Source organism: Spodoptera frugiperda, chromosome 14 (genome assembly GCF_023101765.2).
Source record: "Spodoptera frugiperda isolate SF20-4 chromosome 14, AGI-APGP_CSIRO_Sfru_2.0, whole genome shotgun sequence".
In the NCBI taxonomy this organism is placed as follows: domain Eukaryota; kingdom Metazoa; phylum Arthropoda; class Insecta; order Lepidoptera; family Noctuidae; genus Spodoptera; species Spodoptera frugiperda.
In genome coordinates this window covers 413,683-436,357 of record NC_064225.1, presented here as the reverse complement: position 1 = coordinate 436,357, position 22,675 = coordinate 413,683, and the positions used below count along the sequence as shown (strand labels likewise).

Here is a 22,675-nt window from a genome sequence, read left to right as displayed (position 1 = left end):
ATCTCTAATAGCAGCTTAACAGAACACAAAATGCATTAAACAAAGAAACATTAATAAAAATTAGAAAAATAATAAAGATTATGACACATTCCTTAGTAGATATAGAATTAATCAATTGTGCAATAGAAGTGTTATTCAGAATTACAGAGCAAGTGAGCAAATTAATTAGCAAACAGTTAAACAATATTAAAAAAATATATTAATTATTATTTGTATCGCTTACTCAAATAACTGTTAATTTAAGTCAAATATCAAAGTCGGGATAACTCGACTATATTTTTATAATAACTATCGTGAGACATATTAAATTAACTAAAAAATACGGTTTAATAGCGTACATTAATGGAGAAATAAGCTCTACTAGTTCAAACGATTCACAGAGGGACTCTCTATTATGAACAGCGTGCGCAGACGCGGCAACGACGCGCAGCCTACTTTAATTAACTAACTAAACTAGTAAAGCTTTTCTCCATTAGTTTGCGTGAGTAAACTGTGATTTTTATTTAATAATTCGACCAGTTTCAAGCCACACTGAGAGCTTATAGTCGAAACTAGTCAAGCTACTTCGTCAAACAGTTATTTGAGTAAACTTTACATATTAAAGAATTACATAAATTAAAAGAATTAAGTACAGCTTTGGATGCAAATGCAATTAAAATTGTAAATTTTTAATTAGTATGAACAATATTATCTACTACGAAATATAACCCTAGTTTAGCCAAGGACAGATTTTGTCTTCTTCTTACATGCTTAGATAGTAATTTGAAGGAAAAAGACAAAATATAAGCAATAATATAAAGTTTTACAAATGAAACAGTAAAATTGTGAACTGGAAAGAGTCTACTTGCAATCAGACTCAATGAAATTTGGTCAAAAGCTAACTATAATATAAAAAATTGGCTATAAAAATATCTGTCTTATTAGCTTAGACGTATGTATATATTTACAAATTAGCTAATAATGGGATTTTCAATTCCAAAACTCTATCCATATATTTTATATGCCAATACTTTGCCAATCCTAAACATTATATTGCTTAACTAAGTATTGTTGGCTTATATGACAAAATAAAATCTAATATTTTTTCATTATCTAGCTGACGGACTAAATAGATTTTTAATTTTCATACCCCATCATCATCCCTATTGTGCCTTTGCCTGCCTCTTCAGAAAGCAATAGGAATTATAGTAATTATGTTTCTTTACTACATAGTATAAAACAAAGTCGCTTTCTCTGTCCCTATGTCCCTTTGTATGCTTAAATCTTTAAAACTACGCAACGGATTTTGATAATTCTAAAATTTCATAGTAGATAATTTGTTCCAAACATAAAATTAGGACAACAGTTAACAACAAACCTTAAACAACTGAAACAACAACCTGTTCTGTCGACACCGGTGCCAACGTTGTGCTGCTATCACTCACTGTATCCTCTGTCTTATTCACAGTCGAATAAAGTTCATTTTCTATTGTAGTCGTAGCCTCTTCTTCATTAGAACTAGTTGTACTATACGTGGTAATATTAAATTCTGTGGTAGTTGCATTAGTTGTATTGACTGTAGTACTGTCTATATAGCTTTCTTCTTCTATATTTGTTTCTATGACATTATTTTGTTCACTTCTCAAAGTAAAGTCTTCTGTGTTAGCAGTACTTGTACTGAGTGTACTACTTTCTTCTGTATCAGCAGTATTTGTATTCAGTGTACTACTTTCTTCTGTGTCAGCAGTACTTGTATGTAGTGTACTACTTTCTTCTTTCCCTTCTGTAGTGTCTTCTCTACTTACGCTATAAGTACTTGTGTCCGTGCTTGCACTAGTTGTAATATATTCTTCAATACTCTTAGCGGTTGTACTAATAATTTCTCTATCTTTGCTAGTTGTACTAATATCACTATATTCGACATTTTCTACTATGTTTTCTATATTGACATCCCCTGTAGCATTTACGTCGTAATCGTAAGTGTCTTCTTCTGTTGTGGTTGGCGCTGAAATTGAGAAATTAATAGATTAATTATATTATCTCAAAACATTAAATAAATGTGCAGCAGTTATTGAAATGGTACAAAGTTACCACTGCCTCGGTGGTCGAGTAGACAAGTGTGACTGCCGGCTATTGGATCTCTGGTTCGGTTCCCGGGTCGGGCAACATATTATTGGGTTTGTTTTGGTTATTCGTAAATTTCTCAGTGGTAGCACGGAGTCTAGAATTGTGCCCAGTATAGCGCAAAAGGATCACCCTCTATTACATACGACGTATAACATAAATAGTGAAAAGTGGCATTGCGTGCCGTAATGTGCCTACAATTACAACAACTTTTTTTTCATATCGATCAAAAAGACTGATCAGATGATCTCATTATTAAATTAACTTGAACAAACTTACCAGTCACTGCGACCACACTAGAATTCTTCTTAAAAGGATCCTCAGTGACTACCACAACAACCTGGGACTCATTCGTTGCACCATCTTCTTTCATCTCTTTCACATCAGCATCTTCTTCTTTAACATCAGTCGGTATATCTTTACTAGCACTATCACAGCCATCGCCACAGCTATCAGCTATATTATTCAATATCATATCAACTAGAATACTTTCTGTAACATTCTTATGTCCTATCTCCTTCTCTTCTTTAAGTTCCTTATCTACAATTTCTTCTATAGTTTGAGTGTAATTTTCTGGTGGGATCCAGTTGAATTCTGGATCGAATGTAGTGGAATTATTTGGATTAGAATTAGCTCCTAGTATTACTTCTGGATCATCACCTTGTCTCATGTTTTGTTTAGTGTATTTAGCTATAGCTGGTCCTAATACACTAGTGACGTATTCTCTAAGCTTATTACATTTGTCTACAGTATTCACATCATTGGAACTGCCCCATATAATGAAGCCTGATGCGTTTGACTTGTAAAACGTGTTCAAGGCTACATATAAGTCCGTCTGTAATAGAAAAATATTGTTGCCATGTAGTTTATTACAATTCTTTATCAAATACTTGTGTTATGCTAGTTATCATAGCTGTGTAACGGACTGTTTACGTGTTAATTATGTGTGGGAGTTGGATCTGCGATAGACTGTTATATTGGCACATGATATTGTACTTATGTGTGAATTTATATAAAATTTTATTAATATACTGATGCTTGATCGTGCAAGTGAGCTAGGACCGTGGATTTAAGGTTAGTTAATGACCTCACAGCTTGATCGAAAGCTATGATATATTTTGACTTGTATGCCAATGTCAGTTTTATGATACCACAGAAAGAAGCACTGGTTTGAAGTGAAGAACTAAACCATGAACATAGTAATGTGGTATTGGAGAAAACTAAATCCAATAGAGAACTGTGAATAGCTAGTGAGAAGCATGCAACACGCCATTTCAACAGTAGCACTGTGAAAGGCTACCGTTATTATTTTTCCGATGAAATCTTAAATGTTAGATGAAAATAACGACCTTTCGCCATCTTTAAAACGTTCTTTACAAGTCAATTTAAACTTAATGGCTGGTACAATAGAATTGAATACCCAACGAACCTTATTCAAGAACCCACTGTCTCTATACCGGTACCAGAAGTAGGGCAGTATGGGTGCTCCCCCCCTGACCATCCTGGCGGCTTCCTTCACCCTGCCGCGGATGAGAGCAGCCAGCTGCCGCGTGGAGAGGCTCGCTGAGCTGTACACCGAGGGGTACAGCGCTGTGCTCTCCTGCCAGAGCCAACTTATCCTGGAAATTTAGGCAGATTTTATAAGAATTTGTATGTGAGGTGGTGAGTATTTGTCGGGGTTTTCAAATCCGATACCTTTTTGCTCACTTTTATTTTATAACAAAACCGAACTACACTTTTGCTGACGTAGCTTAAAGGATTAGCAAGCTTAAGTGGCAGTGGACCGGTCACATTTGTCGAAGAACCGATGACCGTTGGGGTAAACGTGTTCTAGAGTGGACACCGCGTCTAGGCAAGCGTAGTATAGGGCGCCCTCCAGCTAGGTGGAGTGACGATATCCGCAAGGTGGCTGGTTGTGGTTGGATGCGTAGAGCTGAAGATCGAGCTCAGTGGCGTATCATTGGAGAGGCCTATGTCCGACAGTGGACGAGGACAGGCTGATGATGATGATATACTTTTGTAAGTATCTCGTCAGACATATTAAATTAACTATATGTATTGTCTTACTCAAGTAACTACCTAACTGCTGTTTTATGAGCCCCCAGCGTGGCTTGAAACTAGTCAAGTTATCTCAAAGAGTTATGTGAGTAAACTGTTAAATACAATGAACTATTGGTACAAACCTATCATTCTCCTGATTCACCTTATCAGCACAGGTCTCCTTCATGTTGTTGGACGCCATGTTGAAGCAGTATGGGAACCCGTAGTACCCCCATATAGCTCGCGGCCGCATCTTCTTCGACAGAGCAAGCGTCGCCTGCATGAACTCGCGACCAGCTGCTTCGAACCGACGCTTAGCCTGAAACAGTTATATGGAGATTGTTAGAATTTTAATTTGGTTTAAATTCTTTTGAAGAGATTGTCAGTCTCCATAATGATCTTCACTATAAGTAGTATGTATAATTGTATATATTATATGTAAATAGCATATGTAATGTTATTTATTTATTTTTTTCGGGACAAGCCCGCCACAACCTCCCATACCGCTGCAACTCCTGTAAGCCAGGATCTACAGTAGATACAACCATGAAAACACCGGAACACTGAAGTCCGGCGCGTCCCAGGGAAATGAATGACTGTCTTGGATCCCGCAACGAAATAAATCAGAAGATATTATTAGAGGAGAAGAAAAGAAAACGATAGTTTCCACTTCCCTCGGTGAATTTAATGCAGGAGACAGAATGACTTAAGCCTTAAGGCACAAAGAGACTCCACAACTGGGAGAAGCCCAGTCGCCAAGCACCACGGAAATTTGACTTAAAACTAAGTGGGTCCTATGTAATGTTATTATGTAACCAATCAATGGTTATGGGTTTTTACGGTATACGCCGGTAAACGAGCAGATGGATCATTTGATGGTAAGCAATCGTCGCCGCCCATGGATACCCGAAACACCAGAGGCGTTACAAAGTGCGTTGTCGGCCTTTTGGGAGTTAAGAATTTAAGGGTTGTTGGCGAATTGATTGTGAAGATTGGGAAGGGGGGTAATTAGGTCTCCCGTAACCTTACTCAAATAAGGAAACAGAACGCAACCGTTTTTTCACGTCGGTTTTCTGTAAGGTCGTGGTATCACTTCGGTCGAGCCGGCCCCATTCGTGCCGAAGCATGGCTCTCCCATACTTATGAATCGGTTTTTCTTCCTTAATCTTTATTTTCTAACCTGCAGAGTAAATAGCTGCACTGGCGAGAACAAAGTAAGTATAAAAGTACATAAATAAAATAATCATAAAAAGATTACTGAAATCTAATGCTACACGTGCTAATTTGAGAGATAATGTGATCAAACATTTCAAACTCATTAACGAATATTTTTCTATTTAAACAGTTAATCTTAGAGATTACACTGTTACTAATGTAAGCATACATAGTCATTATGTGTATTGACATAGATATAGTTATGTATATGACGGTGTAATAAAGAATTTTACTATGTACTAGGTCTAGGATGGTAAATAATAAATCTTTTATACTTTTTCATACTTTTATGGCCATTAATGTCTTGATATTTATCTAAAGACTAGTGTATGTATTAATGTATTTAATGAGTGCCATATTATTTTACAGTATTTATGCAACGTGACGATTATGGGTTCGAAACCTACGCATCGGCATGTAGGCAGATGTGCACATTTTCCGCAGCGTATATGCCGATTATGAACGGCAACTACACACACTGTTCACCATTTTCGGAGTTATATGTCCCATTGTACTAGGGGTGATTTTATTTAGACCATATCCTGGACACAAGAAAAGACATCGCGAGGAAACTACTGGGATTTATAATTTCTGAGTATAAGTTTGATATCGTGAAGCCCAGTAATACTTTGCCCGACCCGGGAATCGAAATCAAGACCCCTTGTCATTCACACTTGCGCCCATTTCATTCTATGGTATTTATATATTGTTAACTTTTCACTGGGTTTACGTCATTATAGGTATTTATTTCATTACATGGTTACAAAATCAGTGATCCGATTTTATTCAGCTGTTCTAAAAGATTGCGCTTAGCAACTTAGCAATTACATAAAAGTAAAAGTAAATATTTAAAATCAGTGCGAATGAACAAAAATTTTGGGATCAATATTTATACAGTATGCTAATATAAATTATGATATTTTTGTTCAAACAAGCATTGTATGTATGTTACCTAACTTGTATTTGAACAGTTGGATTAATTTACCATTTAATTAAATAAATAATTTAATTGTAATTATTGCTTGCGTTGTATTTCGTTGTGTGAGTGCGGTTACAGATTTCCCCAATCCCCGATTCCTCAACAACCTTTAAATTCCTAACCCCCAAAAGACCGGCAACGCACTTGTAACGCCTCTGGTGTTTCAAGTATCCATGGGCGGTGGCGTTTGCTTAAAACCAGGTGATCCATCGACTCGTTCACCGGCTTAAAGCAAATTTAAAAAATCTAATGATCATTTGACAGTGTCATAACAGACTAGTAATAAAAAGATTTACACTCTACCGGACTAAGAAAATCATAATTATATCTACTCATACTAAACTTATAAAAAGATTATAGTACAAGAGCTAGAAGTCGTTAAACTTTTCTTATCATAGTTATATGACCACTAATTACATTAATCTAGCTCCTAAACTAACTAGTTAATTGTTATCTAGGAATGTAGTATATGTATAATTAGAAGGATTTAAGAATTAAAAATTAATTTCGCAATTCATGTTTCGCGAATCGTAGGTATTATTTTTTTTATGATGAAGTTAAGCTAGTCTTTTTTTATAAAGGGCTAATGGTTTTATGAGATTTTATGAGTGTTTTAGAGAATTTATAGTTTTTATGGCTGTACTAAATAATATACTAGTACACTGAAGCCAGTAACGTATTTATTTCGAGGCTTTCGTTTTTAAGGACAACCAAAACATAATGTACCTACGTAGGACAATAGGACAAATTATAGTCGTACATATTTTTTTATGAAGGATAAAGGAGCTGTTTCCACCAGAGATATGCTATGCGACGTTGCTGTGAATGCGTTTGGTTTGCATCAATTATATTCATTCGTACACATTTATTTATTTATTTATTAAAAGGTACATACAATTTTACACATTATCAAAAAATCGCCAAACTGTAAGACAGTTTGTTGGCGATAGCTTGGCACTGGCGGAAATGGACTCTGTTAAGCTATGTTTTTACATGAAAAGATGCATCATGTATCTATCATACGCTCAAATCATATTTTTTACAATTTTTGTCTGTTTGTATGTCTGTTTGTTCCGGCTAATCTTTGAAATGGCCGGACCGAGTTTGACGGTTCTTTTATTGGCAGAAATCAGCAATAAAAGACTGGTCAAAATCGGTACAGCTGTAGCCCGCGATTTCGTCCGCGTAAAATATTGACTTCTGACGGAATTTAGGAAAATAACATATTATTTCTTAAATAAAAGTAGTCTATAACTAAAGACCATTTCAATATTCTACGCGGACGAAGTCGCGGGCAACAGTTAGTTCTAAATATACACAGCTGTAATATATTATGATTGTTAGTGCAATCGTTATTATTAGACAACAAATACTCCGGGATCTGATCGGTTGTGCAACGGGAGCAACATTAGTGAGGGGAACATGTGATGGTACATCTATGTTATAACGATTGACCTATTAAAGGGATTGAGACATTCAATTAATGTATTTGTATTAATTGAGTGATACGTTACGTAAGATTTTTGTTGATGGATAAACGTATAAATGGGGATAAGTGGGTGTACATTGTGTAGCGGCATTACATGCCGTCATGTACACCTCTGCCTATAGTCTTTCGGTGATAAAAGGCGTGACGTTGTATGAACGTGAAGGTATCGAGAGTTTAAATTGTTTTTTATTTTGATATGTAGTTACAATTATTTATTTTTCTAATTTTAGTGAAGTTCATACGATTTGAAATATAGGGGATTTGGATGAACAGCAGGTGAAAGTTATTTATTAGAAAGATTACTACTTATGAAAATTTATTAACCTAATGCCAATTCGTAATTTATGAAGCATATATATTTTTTTGTATTTAAGCTAGATAGCTTAGATTTTATATAAAAAAGTTATAAGGGGAAGTGACAGAGCACTTACATACTTATATTAACAAATTGACAAATATTTTCTATCACAGCCGTCCTAAATACCCAATTAATTTAACAACGACATTCTAACATTTGATTGATAAATCAGTCATTAGATTGATAGATTGATAACCGTGAAGCGCAGCACTAGCTGATCTAAATAACTGAAGCATTAGTTTGACGAGTGCATGCCGACGGGAGACGTCTGATTGATAAATTACAATCTTTGAATGTTTGTTTGTGTGTATGTAGTAATGTGTTGTGTGGCAAGTGGATTTCAATTCTGTTTCTCATCAATGTAATGTCTAAGATTTAGAGGATTAGGAGTTTGACGTTCAATTACCTATCTGTCTGTTCAGGTTTATCTACGTAACGTTCCATACAAAATGTGTCATAATTCTGTGTCTGTTGTTGTCTTTTATGGTATAAACCGGCAAACGACCATATCACCTGATGGTAAGCAATCGTTGCCGTCCATGAACACCGTAAACACCAGGCGTTACAACTGCATTGCCGGCCTAGGAAGTTAAGGGATTGGGAAGGGATAATTAGGCCTCCGGTAACCTCACTCATACAATGAAAGCGTTGTTTCACGTCGGTTTTCTGTGAGGCCATACGATGGTATGGTACATATAATAATATAATGGTATCATTTCGATTGAGCCCACCTAGTCGTGCCGAAGCATGGCTCTTCCACACTTAAAACGACGTGCCAATTAAAATATAGAAATGTGTCGTATAATATATTATGTCTTGTAGATTGGAACAGTGGCTTATTATTATTTCTGTAACGCATTCCCATATATAATTATGTTATTTATGCATCATCTAACCGCAAAGCCTACAATACTGAAAAGTATAATTAGAACGTCTGGTTGATAAATAACTTAGACGTCTATTTATGTAGAAGGATATTAACATAGCATACATATACTCATATTCAGTTATGTTTAAACAGATAGTAAATATTAATAAAGAACAAATTAGAACTTTACGCAATCACAAATACAAACCAATTTAGCTTATCAAAATAGAAGACATTCATAAACCAATTACTCTAAATCTCCCGAGTATTACTGCTGCCCTAACCCATGTTACTGCATTTCCAACTGTATAACCCAGTAACTAAGGTTGAGAATTGAAGTGTAGCTGGATGGAGGCCCTTTAGTTAGCGCGTCCTAATTACTTGGTAGATAATGCGATGCAATCACTGGCCTGCGATGATTGTACTGAATGGGAACGATGGGTCAGTACAATTTGTTCGTACAATTATGTATGTATGTTATGTGATTCTTAGAAGGAGTCAGTTGAAGTGGACAATAAATGGTAGAAATAGCTAGGTTACAGCTTTTTCAGAAAATGGCAGGATTTTTTTTCTATTTCAATCCTTTCAGTTGTCTATTTTTAAGTGTGGGAGAGCTCAACAGGGGTTATACCACGGCCTCACAGAAAATTGACGTGAAACAACCGTGTGAGTGAGGTTACCGGAGGCCCTATTACCACCCTTTCCAATTTTCCCAATCCCTGATTCCCCAACAACCCTTAAATTCCTAACCGAAAGGCCGGCAACGCACTTGTAACGTGCCTCTAATGTTTTGCCTCGATTGCTTACCATCAGGTTTACGTTATATCCCACCAAATCAGCCATAGATTCAAGTTAATGAACACAATTACCTCTTCCTGTATCCACTCCTTCTTCCACCACCAGTGCCGCTGCTTCTCTATCTCGTACGACATGTCCTTGTACGGCGTCAGGTCGCCGAAGTTCTGCCGGAACACCGGCCGCCACGACTCGAAGTCTATTATACCAACACCTGGGGAATAGAAGACAGTTTTTTATTAATTTAAGTTTTTCAAAACTTTTTTTTCGGCATATATTGACAAAAGACCAAACGTATCTCCAGATGGTAAGTAATCGGGGCAGATCATGAAAACTGTTGCCAGTCTTTGTTAGGATACTTCGATATTATTAGTTGGGAATTGGGGATGGCTGATACCGTTTTCTCGTTTTCCAGATGGCACCAATATAGGCTGAGAAAAACTATTTGTTTGTCTAATCATCAAAACCAAAAACGTATATCCTACGCCACTGTTTGATATACATACGTAATCAGTATAGAATTTGACGACAAGATGAAAGACTAGACGTTATCAAGTACATTATATGGAGTACCTACAAAGTCTAACTCACCCCCATTGAGGTCTATAACTCAAATTCGCAAATCCTACGTCCCTTTGTTTAACGACCCCACTATAGGGGCGACCCCGACCTACTTTGTGCTGGGACCGTAAATTTTACTAATTACACAAACACACACATGCGGGCATAATTCGGACTAACCTAGGAATTAATTGCTACTTTTATGGATCTGTACTGCTTATTATATCATACTTAAATAATAATTATTGTTTTGCCTACATTAAATCATTTTATTGTGTTTCGCGGTAGGGTAATTTCAAGATGTGAATAAAAAACGTCAATCTCTCTCGATGAGGGCTGTTATTTTATAGCTGGTGATAAAAATATATTGCCAGATCCTTGTAATATAGAAAATTAGCTAGTGAAAATTAGCTAGTGGCTACATACAAACCTCACACCTGTCTCCCATAGGAGTAAGCAGAGGCAATAAAATGCTATTTACTACGAATATTTTTATTTATTTATTTTTATTTAATTTTTATTTATTTATTAAGGTTTACCAACTAAGATACATACAGACAATCTTAAAAATATGGGAAACAACAGTTAGTGTATGCTCTTAAATTAAAGGTAGGCTCAACATTATTTTTAGACCGTTCAAGCAATAAGTATAAAAAAAAACAATTTAAAAAATTAAGAAATTAAGGTAAGGTAGGTAAATTAAGTACAAACATTATAAAAACTAAAGATTGGGTAAACTATAAATGGCTCTTTTAAATACATGTATTTTACTTGCAAATATATCAATGTCATGTTTCTTATAAATGTCATTACATTTTCTGAGAGTATAGGTGAGAGGTGCGTTACTGCCATATTTATTTCGGGTATATTTCGTGGCGAATGGAGTATAATTAACTAACCTCGCGGAAGATCTTGGGACTTTTATTTGGATCTGTGATAACAAAGATGGGCAGTCTATTCTACAGTTTAAAATTTTATATAAAAATACTAATCCACAATAGTCTCTGCACCAAAGCAAGGATTAGAAATTTTTTCTGTACTTTTTCAATACGCTGAATGTTATACTAATATTACATACTTCTTTCGCTTCATCAACAGTGATCAGTCCAGTGTTAGACTTATGGTATTTTTTTATGCGTCGCGTCGTGTGAGTGTAATTGAAAAAGTTACGTATACCATGTACTGCCTGAGTTACTTTTGTAAGACCAAAACTGATCTTCATTAAACTAATAATGGTTGACTACTTCCAGATCGACCGGTTGGAACCGACCATCATCCAGTGACTGTGTCACCTTTGTTAAGTAGTCTATCTGATTTGTAGCTTATATGCTAAATGAATTAACATATTATGTATATATATACACACTGGACACACTTGATTTCCAACTTTACAACTTTAAAATCAAAACGATTAGGTTAAAAAACTCACAAAGGAATTTGACAGAACACCTGTTCTTTGATTTGCTACATTGATTTTCAGAAGTGTGTACATGTATTAAGGCACAAAATTAAATGCACTCACCATTGAAGTCCTTATCCGGAATACTTTGCTCAAGAACTTGTTGGTACGTATCCAGATGTTCAATGAGATCTCCTTCTTGCGGCACTCCACCGTTTCTGTACTTAATCTCCCCACTAGTACTGTTCCTTAGTAAGGCAGGGAAGTCGCCAGGATCATAAAGTATGGAGATCTTGTCCCCTCTAAATGTATCGTCGGTGTTCTGAATAATTCCGTACTTTTCGTACAGGTCGTCGAAGAGGATTCCTTTGGATTTGCACTGCATTGTGGGCGCGTTCCAGTATACGTTGAACTCTTTCGTTGGAACGTCATTCTCTGGCATCTGTACCACGTAGTAGCTGGAACAAGGAGACAGTCTGTTAGGAAATTGAGGATGAAAAAGGATATCCAAAAACCACTAGAGATGAATTTGACTTCTGAAATAGACAGACGTGATTCTTGGTTATAACTATTCTTATATGAATAGTAAATGTATGGAACAGGGTAGATGACTAATATTGAAATGTTAGACACGTATTTTCTATTTTCTTATAGAAACAAATACTTTTTAAGTAATATGTTGATTTGAAATATCACGTGACGTCACTTCTAGCTAAAGTTTATACGTAGATAGGACGTATTTGCTCCTATTCCTAAACTTTGATTCGTGTCATCTAAGTATTGTTATCTTATATGACAAAATATAAAAAGGAATATGAATACTAATGAGTTTAAACAAATAATTCTTTACTTATATACAACGCCTTCCTCTCTTCTAATTTACTATTTGCTGTGCCCATCAGGGTCCACGATTGCTACCATGTTATTTATATTACCATCTTATCTTTACATTGTGGATTTGCAATAAAGAATTATGAATTATGAATTATGAACTTTGATTCATTTTATCTTAAGTATTGTTATCTTAGATGACCAATTAAAAAAGTACGTGTTCAATATTTTTTCATTACCAAATGACAGATAAAATATATTTTTTAAGTTTTATATTTCAACCCAAGTGTATGATGATTGTAATATACTCGCCCCCAATTAATTGTGTAAGTTTTCAGGAAATGAAATGTTGTGTAACACGGTTACATGTTAATTTATTAATTTGTATAAAAATGCTCCAATATTATTGAAAGTCAATGTACTTTCAAATGTAGGTTGCGACCAAAATGCAAAAGCTAACACTACTTTTGATCACAATTCTTTTGGTAACATATAGCAACATTTTTTTACATTATTTATTGCCAGGGGCTTCGAATAAAAAGTAGCCTATGTATTAAGTACTCCGGACTGTAATCTATCCCTGTTCTAAATTTCATCCCAATCTATTCAGCCGTTTTGACGTGCCTGAGTAACAAATATCCACACAAACACAAACATTTACAAACTTTTGCATTTATAATATTATATTACTAATGACCCGCCCCAGCTTCGCATAGGTGCAATGATATATATCTTGAATCACTCAATCTTTTAAAAAAACCGCATCAAAATCCGTTGCGTAGTTTTAAAGATTTAAATTTAAATCATAAATATTTAAATAATAAAGTTTTAAACATACAAAGGGATATAGGGATAGAGAAGGCGACTTCGTTTTATACTATGTAGTGATGAGTAAGAAGCACAAAGAACAAAACCTTTAAAAGTGCTCAAAGAAAACACAAGACTCCCAGTCTACCAAATATCCTGCTCAGATTTAATTTGTCTTCATAAAGCACATTAAACATTAAGGTACCCGCCCACCGCTGCGTAACAATTAGGTCGCTGACCCCACTTTGTTTTAATGTTCGTTCGCACTTGATTGAGCCATTTTTTACTAGTACACGCTTTACAAATCAAGTTATACACAGCCAGTATATCATGACCTCGCTTTGTAAGATCTTTCAGTGTATTAAGAGGTCTGTTTATGTTGGTTTTGTATAGTTACATGTGTACTTGACTTCTGCTCTTGACCGTGAATTAGTTTTATGAATGGAGGAACTATGATGTAATTTTTATTGGCGATATCTAGTTTATGAGTCTGTCTAGTGGGTGTTGGGTAATTAATGTTTATTTGTTGGTCGCTTTTTGTTTAAGCTGACTGTTGATAGGTACATTTTGATTGTAATGGAAGAGACTTATATTTTTGTGAATGATGTTATTTCGGAGGTGTTTATAATATACGAGTTATATTCTTAAGGTTATGAATGGTATGTGCTAGCAACCGGTTGGTGGTAGCTGGGCAACCGGCTGCCGCACAACGTGTAGAGGGTTTGATCCCGGCACGGAGCAACTCTTTGTGTGATCCACAAATTGTTGTTTCGGGTCTGGGTCTGTATGTGGACTTGTTTATTTGTGTTTTGATCTAATGTATAATTTTATTTTTAAAGCTCTTTCTAAACAAACGCATAAAATCATGCGAGTTATAGTGCAGTTGTTTCAATGAAACCCGATTGAAAAACAGTAATCTATGGAGTTTCTTGCTCGTTTTTCTACTAAGGTACACTTTGGAACGAGCAAATAGGTAAAATAGCTTGTAAATGCTTTTCTTTCATCATCATCATCATCATTTGCTTTGACGACGTCAAAAGTGCTTCCTGGTCTATTTGAAATAAGTAATTTTGACTTTGAATGATATACATTATACTAAACAAGTGCCTATAAGAATAGAAGTAAAATACAAGAATTCTATACCTTCGACTGATATTTTTCGAAATTAAAGGACATGGCTAAACCAAAGTATGGACGTCGTAACCCGTACAAATAAATATTGTATAAATATGGTACCTAGCAATAAATAAAGCCGCATAATTAAAAATTGATATTTTGTAATTAAAAGGTCCAGAAACTTGGCATATCTGCGCAATCCTGAAAATAAAGTAGCGTTCCTACGTCAAACAACGTTACAAAAACTTCAAACTACATAACATTGCTGTGAACTTTTACCAAGGCGTTTTGATGTACCTGAGCCGAAAGTTATTCATATATGAGGTAGATAGGTAAACAATTCTGCTTATACTAGATAATGAACACAAAGTAACCAAGGACAGACACAAAATATATAGTAAGATAGTGCAATCTTATACAAAATATATATTTTGTGTCGATCAAAACATTTAACAATTATTTGGTTTCAGAAAAAAGTCATTATATTACCCTTATTAAAAATTGATGTTCGTTTAATTATTTCGATTTGATTTTCGGGGAAACTAATGTCCTAATAATAGCTTGCAGTACCTACTTCCGTGTTGTCATGTCAAACCACAACAGAAAAAAATCAATTATGTAACTTATTTTTTGGTAATTTTTGTTCACCAAGTTATAAGAATTAGTTAAACACAAAATAATTCATAAGTGAATATTTAAATGATACGGGTTAGCGTGAAATTCGTATTCTTCTTATTATGCCTGGGTCAGTCATTTAGCCATCTCCTTTTACTACCTAGTCGATAAGTCCTAGTTTCAGTCGACGCAGCTAAACTTAGGCCTGAACTTTACGATGCCGATGCTTGTTACGCTCCAGTTCGCGCCCACCTCCATAATTTGTAGTTCGACTCCAGGTGTTGAATATTTCGCAAGTAGGTGAACAGTAAGCTATACATAATGTATGTTGTAAAATTTACTGATATTATGGAGTATTTCGTCGTGTGAATGAGGTTGCCGGAGGCCTAATTACTTCAATTTTCGAATCCCAAACAATCCTCAAATTCCTAACCCCCAAAAGCCCGGCGACGCACTTGTAACGCCTCTGGTGTTTCGAGTGTCCATGGTAGACGGCAATTGCTTAACATCAGGTGATTTTTTTATAACAAAACATTGCGGTTATCTCCTGTGTTTTGGGCGCGTTTTCAAACTTACAATTTCAAATACACGTTTTAAGTCTGGGTGTCGATACCCAGACTAGATACAATAATTTGTTGATCCCATAAAGAGTTGCTTCGTGCGAGAATTAAACCCGCTACACGTTCCGAGGCAGCCGGATCACGCCAACCGTGCAGTCAAAACCTTTGCTTGCTACTTCAGGAAATAAAGCCCATATTGTTATGGCAACAATAAAATCTTGCAACACTTCTAATGAACGATGACGTAACACTGTGAAACAACAATTAACATTGTCCAATGTAACTGTGTACGTAACTCGAGCTAACTCGAGCACTCGAGCATTTTTGTTACACTTCCCGATAAATACTTCTGTTAGCGCCTGTTTCACCACCTTCATATAAGTGCCCGATAAACTTATGTGACAGATAGTGCATACAAATTATTACGTTCTTAATTTAAAGTTATCTGATACATAGCGGCTATCCAGGCATTGTGAAACAAGTCCTAAGTCTTATGTCAAATAATGTTTTTGTAAAAAAGATCTCAAATCAATGAAAATTAAAAATTAAAGAAATTTGATGACGTCAAGGTATGTGTGTGATGAAATAAATTAGATTATAATAAAAATCAGCTGTGTCTGTTCTAAATTAAGAAACTTTGGTTTAGATTAACCATTACAGTTTACGTCATATACATAACCTCATCTCTACATATATAACCTCACGCCTGTCTCCCACGGGGGTAGGCAGGAACGGTGAAATAAAAATGTCTTACTGACAGACAGACAGATAATACAGAACTGTCGAATTTATCATTAATAATTCTGTAAGTAACAAAACAGGCGTTTAGTTCAAAACAAGCCGACGGATTACCTGAAGGTAAGCAATCGCCGCAGCCCATGGACACCCGAAACATAAGAGGCGTTACAAGTGCGTTGCTGGCCTTTTGGCGGTTAAGAACACACATTCCTTTGATAAGGAGAAAAATACGATGTTTTTAAGCTAATACACAGTCCAAAGCAGAAACTAGTTGAACACAATAGTTATAGCAGATAGTGTAAACAATAACAAATCATAAAGATGTTAATTATAAAAACATAACATAACAGGCTATAAATAAATGTTACGAGCACGTGCTAGTGTTACGCCGCAGTGGGCGGAAGCCTTTATATTTATTTGAGGCGTTGTCGTTGTCATCGTACATTATTCTATTCAGTCAATGGATTGAATGTTACTGGACAATTGTATACACAGAAGTATTACTGTTAATAAGTATGAGAGAGCCATGCTTCGGCACGAATGGGCCGGCTCGACCAGAGTGATACCACGGCCTCACAGAAAACCGACGTGAAACAACGCTTGCGTTGTGTTTCGTTTATTAAGTGAAGTTACCGGAGGCCCTGTTACTCCCCTTTCCACTCCCCGATTCCCCTTAAATTCCTAACTCCCAAAAGGCCGGCAACGCACTTGTAACGCCTCTGGTATTTCAAGTGTCCATGGGTGGCGGCGATTGTTTACCATCAGGTGATCCATCTGCTCGTTTACCAGCTTATACCATAAAAAGTTATTAATTACAATTCCTACAACCAAAGTTAAGTAATAATGACAGATTGTACCAAATAATAAAGACAAAACAGTTATTTCGGCAGTTGGCATGCCCCGGCCACATTAGCGGCCAATGATTTAGTTCGGACGTTGTGATGTCCAGTCACGCGACGATACGAACGCCGATAGAGTAACTGTGCTTTATTAATTAGTTGAATGTTTATTAGAGTATTGTTAGATAATTTTTGTATTGGGGCTTCATATATCAGGGCTTTTCATTCTTAAATATATGCCTAAATAGATTTATAAGAAATCTAAGATTTTGTTTTTTGTGGGGTGAAAGTCATCCATAGCTTCTCTTGTCCTTGGTGGCGTAAGAAAATCTAAAGTATCTAGATTTGAAACTAGGTTTTTAATTATCACCAGCCCATGATTTCTGTGTATTGTCTGGACGTTTACTTTTTCAGTAGCTAACATTTAGTAATTTAGCATGTCTCAGGTTGAAGTACGGTAGTGAAAAAACAGAAATTAACACCGACAACAAATTACTAAAAATATATTATAACTACTGTATTTTCAATAGTAGTGTGGTAGTATTAAGCGTGAGAGAGCCATGCTACACAGCACGAATGGGTCGGCTCGTGATACCACGGCTTCACAGAAAACCAACGTGATGTAACATAGGCTTTCAATATGTGAGTGAAGTTATATTTAGGCCCATATTACCCCCTTAAAAATCTCCGATTCCCCAACAACCCTTAAATTCCTAACCCCAAATAGGTCGGTAACGCACTTGAAACGGTTCTGTGCGGGTTCGGGTGTCCATGGGCGTGGGCGACTCCTTACTTTCAGGTGATTCGTATGCTCGTTTACCGGCTTATACCATAAAAAAGTAGTTTACACTTGATCTTCTGCCTATATACCTGTATAATGTACACAGATCAATTATCGCAAACTTGCAATACTCCATACAAACAAAGTTATGTAATTATACATATTATATTGATATATATATTTATACATATACATTATACATATATTATACCGCTATGACAACAAGGTTGCGCCATATTTATATAGTCTTTTGTTTATACGGAACTTGGTCGGTTATTATGACGGGCCCGTCTAGTTTCGGCCATGTTTATATAATCAGCATCGTGGACATAATTTTGTAGTGTAACATACGGCTTGTTGTTGTAGGAAAGGGTAAACAGAGGTGCACTTAAGTCTATATATGTACCACAATTAAGTCTTTGACTGCCAATAGAAAACTGTTGAAGGCAAATCCTTTGCTAACTTGTTCACTGGTGACTACTACGGCGTTCAATGTGTTAAAAATAATTTAAACCACATATTTGTTATCATCTTGGCTGGCAAAATAGCCCCAGTAGGTAAGGGTTGTTGCCTTACCAACCTCACATATACAACGAGGCAACGCAAGCTTTGGTTCACGTTGGTTCTCTGTGAGGCCGTGGTATCACTCCGGTCGAGCCAGCCCATTCGTGCCGAAGCATGGCTCTCACACACTTCCTGAACATTATTTAAAATAAACCTACAGTTGCTTTGGCACAGAACTATTGTAGTACAATACTCTACCGACTGACTGCCTCGTTGGTCGAGTGGTTGCAAGTGTGACTGCCGGGCAAGGGGTCTCGGGTTCGATTCCCGGGTCGGGCGAAGTATTACTCTAGCTTTTTTCGATTTATTGAAAATTTCTCAGTGGTAGCACGGAGTCTGGAAATGTGCCCGGTATATGGCAATAGGCTCACCACCTAACATGGGATTTACAACATAAATTGTGAAAAGTGGGTGTACACAGTGGCATTACGTGCCATAATGTGCACCTCTGCCTACCCCTTCGGGGATTAAAGGCGTGACGATACGTATGTATGTATGTACTCTACCGACTTAGAACTCTGGAGAGACTTACCAGACTAAGGTTATCTAATATTAATCGTTTCCACCTGGGATTGCATCACGTTTAGCTGACCTCTCTTTCACAAACTGCGTATTGTTTATGTTTAGTCTGTTTAGTATTATTATTTGTAACAGTTATTTGATACTGTCGGTATGTACATATATGATATTTCGCATCGTCTGCAGTGCATGCGATGTAAATATTTACTTCGTTTCAAGTAAATAATCAACATTGTTTCGGAAGTAACGTGAGCTTCGTGTCAATTCTAGTTTTATTTTTATACATACGTTATAGTTATATGCTTCACAAACATTGACAAGTAGGCCAAAATAACTTCAGTGTAACTTTCGTTGGCCATTCTCTATCGCTTATACCACGGGGAGTGCTCTGAGGAAGTGTTTGGTCTGATATCTGCCGCGTCTTTTCACCATCGAAAACTGTGCGCTTCTCACGAAACTTTCTGCCGCGCACTGCAAAACTGTGGAATGAGATGTCGTCCGCGGTATTTCCGAACCGATGCGATCTTCAAATCTTCAAGAAAAGAGCGTATTCTTTCTAAAAGGCCGGCAACGTGCCTACCTGTGACTCCTCTGGTGTTGATCGCTTACCATCAGGTGACCCGTATCGTTTGTCCCCTATTTCATAAAAAACAACAAATCTAGTACATAGCCCAGTGAAACACTAACACTACAAGACGCCGCCAACTTGTCACTAGTCAGTAAGAGTAAATATTGACAAAAGTTGTACCGTTCAGTAATGTCAACTCGGTATGCACTCGCTATCGATTCGTGTAACTGGGTCAGCAGGACTTTGAACTGTTACGCCACTCGTGACGGGGGTGTATCGATTTATTTTGTTATACTATACTATCACTGTTCTTACTTCGTGCTGTATGGTGATGGTATAACACGTCTATTCTTCAAAACCCTATTCTTTCCGCTTCTAATATACCCATATTAGAGCCAACTGGGGATTACTCGGGTCGGTCTGCAATCTTCAAGACGCTTGGCAAGAGTTGCACCACAACTTCTTTTATAAAGACTTAAAGTCTAGCAGTAGACAGAAAATTTTAGTCAGTAGGCTGACACTCACTCTCGCCTTGCCCAAGGTGCGAGGAGTTATTGGATGGTTATCCCCCTCAATAAGAGGCAAATTTTGAAATAAAAAAATGTTTTTTCAATATTTTATCTGAGGCACGAATTTTGATTTGCAATCTCGACCATGACCTTGCTCTAGTACACCAATTAGGTAGATACTAAATACAATGGCATGAGAAAATATGTTAATAGGATCATTAACTTATCTATTTAAGGCTAAATGTATACATACATATATGAATCTGAACATACAGACTAATTTCGTCGTTAATTTTCCGTAGGATTCCCGGATCATACATATTATCTATTTCTTTTTGGATTTTAGAATCAGTATAAGCAATGGCATGGAGTCTGAAATTGTGTCTGGGAAATAACAATAAGTTCAGTATTCACTAAGCTACTATGATCTAATTTGGAAAAAATGTCTAGAGTTTGCTCTAGACATACTTTCCAAATTAGGTCACAATAATTAAGCACTAAAAAATCTAGACAAAACAATTAAGTAGTATAAAACTTTGACCCTCGAAACCGCCTCTCCTCGAAACCTAGCACGTGATAGCATGATAGACAGACATACAGACTTATATTTACCTATATACTTATATACATTGAACTATACATAACCAGTTTAACCCCAGTCTCGCTTTGTATGATCTTTCCACATATTTGAGGGTCAGCTTATACTGGTTCTGCATAGCTTGTTGTATATACCCGTATGTACATAGGTGTGCGCTTTATCTACAAGCCTTGACCGTGAAGTGAGGTAAGCAGGGACGTAGGTATGTCGGAGGTAACTTAGCTCGTGTGTGTCTATTGATCTATAAGTATATTGAGAGTTTCTAGGCGTGTATGTGAAGTGGCTTTTCTTATATGGTATAAGCCGATAAACGAGCAGACTTATCACCTGATGGGAAGCAATCGCTGCTCCTGAATAACCGAAAATTCCTAATTCCCAAAAGGAGTTACAGAGTTGCATTGTACTCCCAAAAGAAGTAAGGAATTTAAGGGTTTTCCGGGAATCGCGGGATTGGTAAGATTGGGTAATTGGGCATATCCGGTAACTGGGACTCGCACAACGAAACACAACGAAAGCGTTGTTTCACGTCGTGTTTTCGGCGAACCGTTTTTAATCTACTGCCGAAGTAATGCTCTCCCACACTTAAAGGAGTATTTAGTTTTTACTCAGTAGGTTATTTTGAGTTTGTCCCATCTCAAAAATCACCCATCTCTAGCTGCATGTCGTCATTCCAACACGAGTATAACTTAGTGTATAGCCTAGGAATAAGTCTCACTTGTGAACTTTTTTGGACGTCAGTATACAAAACAAGTTTCTTTGGAAAAGTTGTTTGTAATCATGAGTACAATCACGTGTTTAAATATCGTTCACTAATTACCAGTCACCCTATATAGGCTCCATAGCCTAGCCTATCTATATCCTCGTTCGCGGAGATGTCGTGACAATAAAACCACACAACTATATAATGTATGTACCTATGTATATATATGTACATAGTGAGGTAAGCAGTGATCTGTAATGTATGGGAGTGGACAGCTTTGTGTGTTCACCTTGACAATACTCTGGGTCACTGCTACAGGGCTGGCATGCAGTGTAGATGTTTTATTTTTATACAAATACTAGCGGACCCGACAGACGTTGTCCTGTCTACACGTTTTTAATTTGAAAATTTTAAACTTTTTTTAATAAGCTAAAACATTCTGGACCATATTGATGAAAATTATTATTCAAATGTTATGACAATATCTAACGTCATTAATATTTGACACTGCGATAGTATCGCCGTCTGTCGGATCCAATGTAAAATATTGCAAAATCAACAACGTACCACTAACTTCGAAATTAGATCAAACAAACATTGTCCAGCGGATAAAATTGTGAATCTAAACCATTCTCAGATCCCCTTGAACACTCACTTGAGTTTCATCAAAATCGGTCCAGTCGTTTAAGAGAAGTTCAGTGACATACACACTTACAGAAGAATTATATATATAAAGATTATTAAAAATAAAAAACGAATATTTAACAGATTTTTTAAAAGGCATGACATTATAATTATGTATAATATATTTATATAAATTTTATTGTGTTTTTAACCGACTTCCCAAAAAGTAGGAGATTCTCAGTTCGATCGGTAAGTATGTTTTTTTTTCTACCTGCGGTTTCATCCGCGGATTGGCTGATTTTAAAGCTTTCTTGCCACTATATGTCACTATCCTGCAATACTGGGATAAAATGTATCCTATACTATTTACCGGGACTCTGGCTCAAAAAGGTAAAGCTAAGTAAACTTTGACACTCTCGCCTCGTCCTAGGCGGGAGGAGTCATTAGATGATCATACCCCCTCCAAGAAAAAAGGGATGTAATGTGGAGGAAACAGTGC

General features: G+C 36.4%; 1 protein-coding gene across 2 annotated transcripts in view; it reads right to left on the bottom strand.

The window, feature by feature from the left end:
* LOC118279116 (uncharacterized) overlaps positions 1–22,675 on the bottom strand; it is a 34,675-nt gene that overhangs the window by 2,298 nt on the left and 9,702 nt on the right. Inside the window, exons 2-7 of one of the 2 annotated variants that reach the window (XM_050698265.1) lie at positions 11,931–12,265; positions 9,922–10,061; positions 4,287–4,462; positions 3,533–3,722; positions 2,383–2,938; positions 1,358–1,984 (exon numbers count right to left, since the gene is read on the bottom strand). In XM_050698265.1, the coding sequence (XP_050554222.1) occupies positions 1,359–1,984; positions 2,383–2,938; positions 3,533–3,722; positions 4,287–4,462; positions 9,922–10,061; positions 11,931–12,265 (2,023 nt within the window). In that variant the 3' untranslated portion in view covers position 1,358. The remainder of the gene's footprint in view (positions 1–1,357; positions 1,985–2,382; positions 2,939–3,532; positions 3,723–4,286; positions 4,463–9,921; positions 10,062–11,930; positions 12,266–22,675) is intronic. The other variant, XM_050698264.1, reaches the window with a different exon arrangement.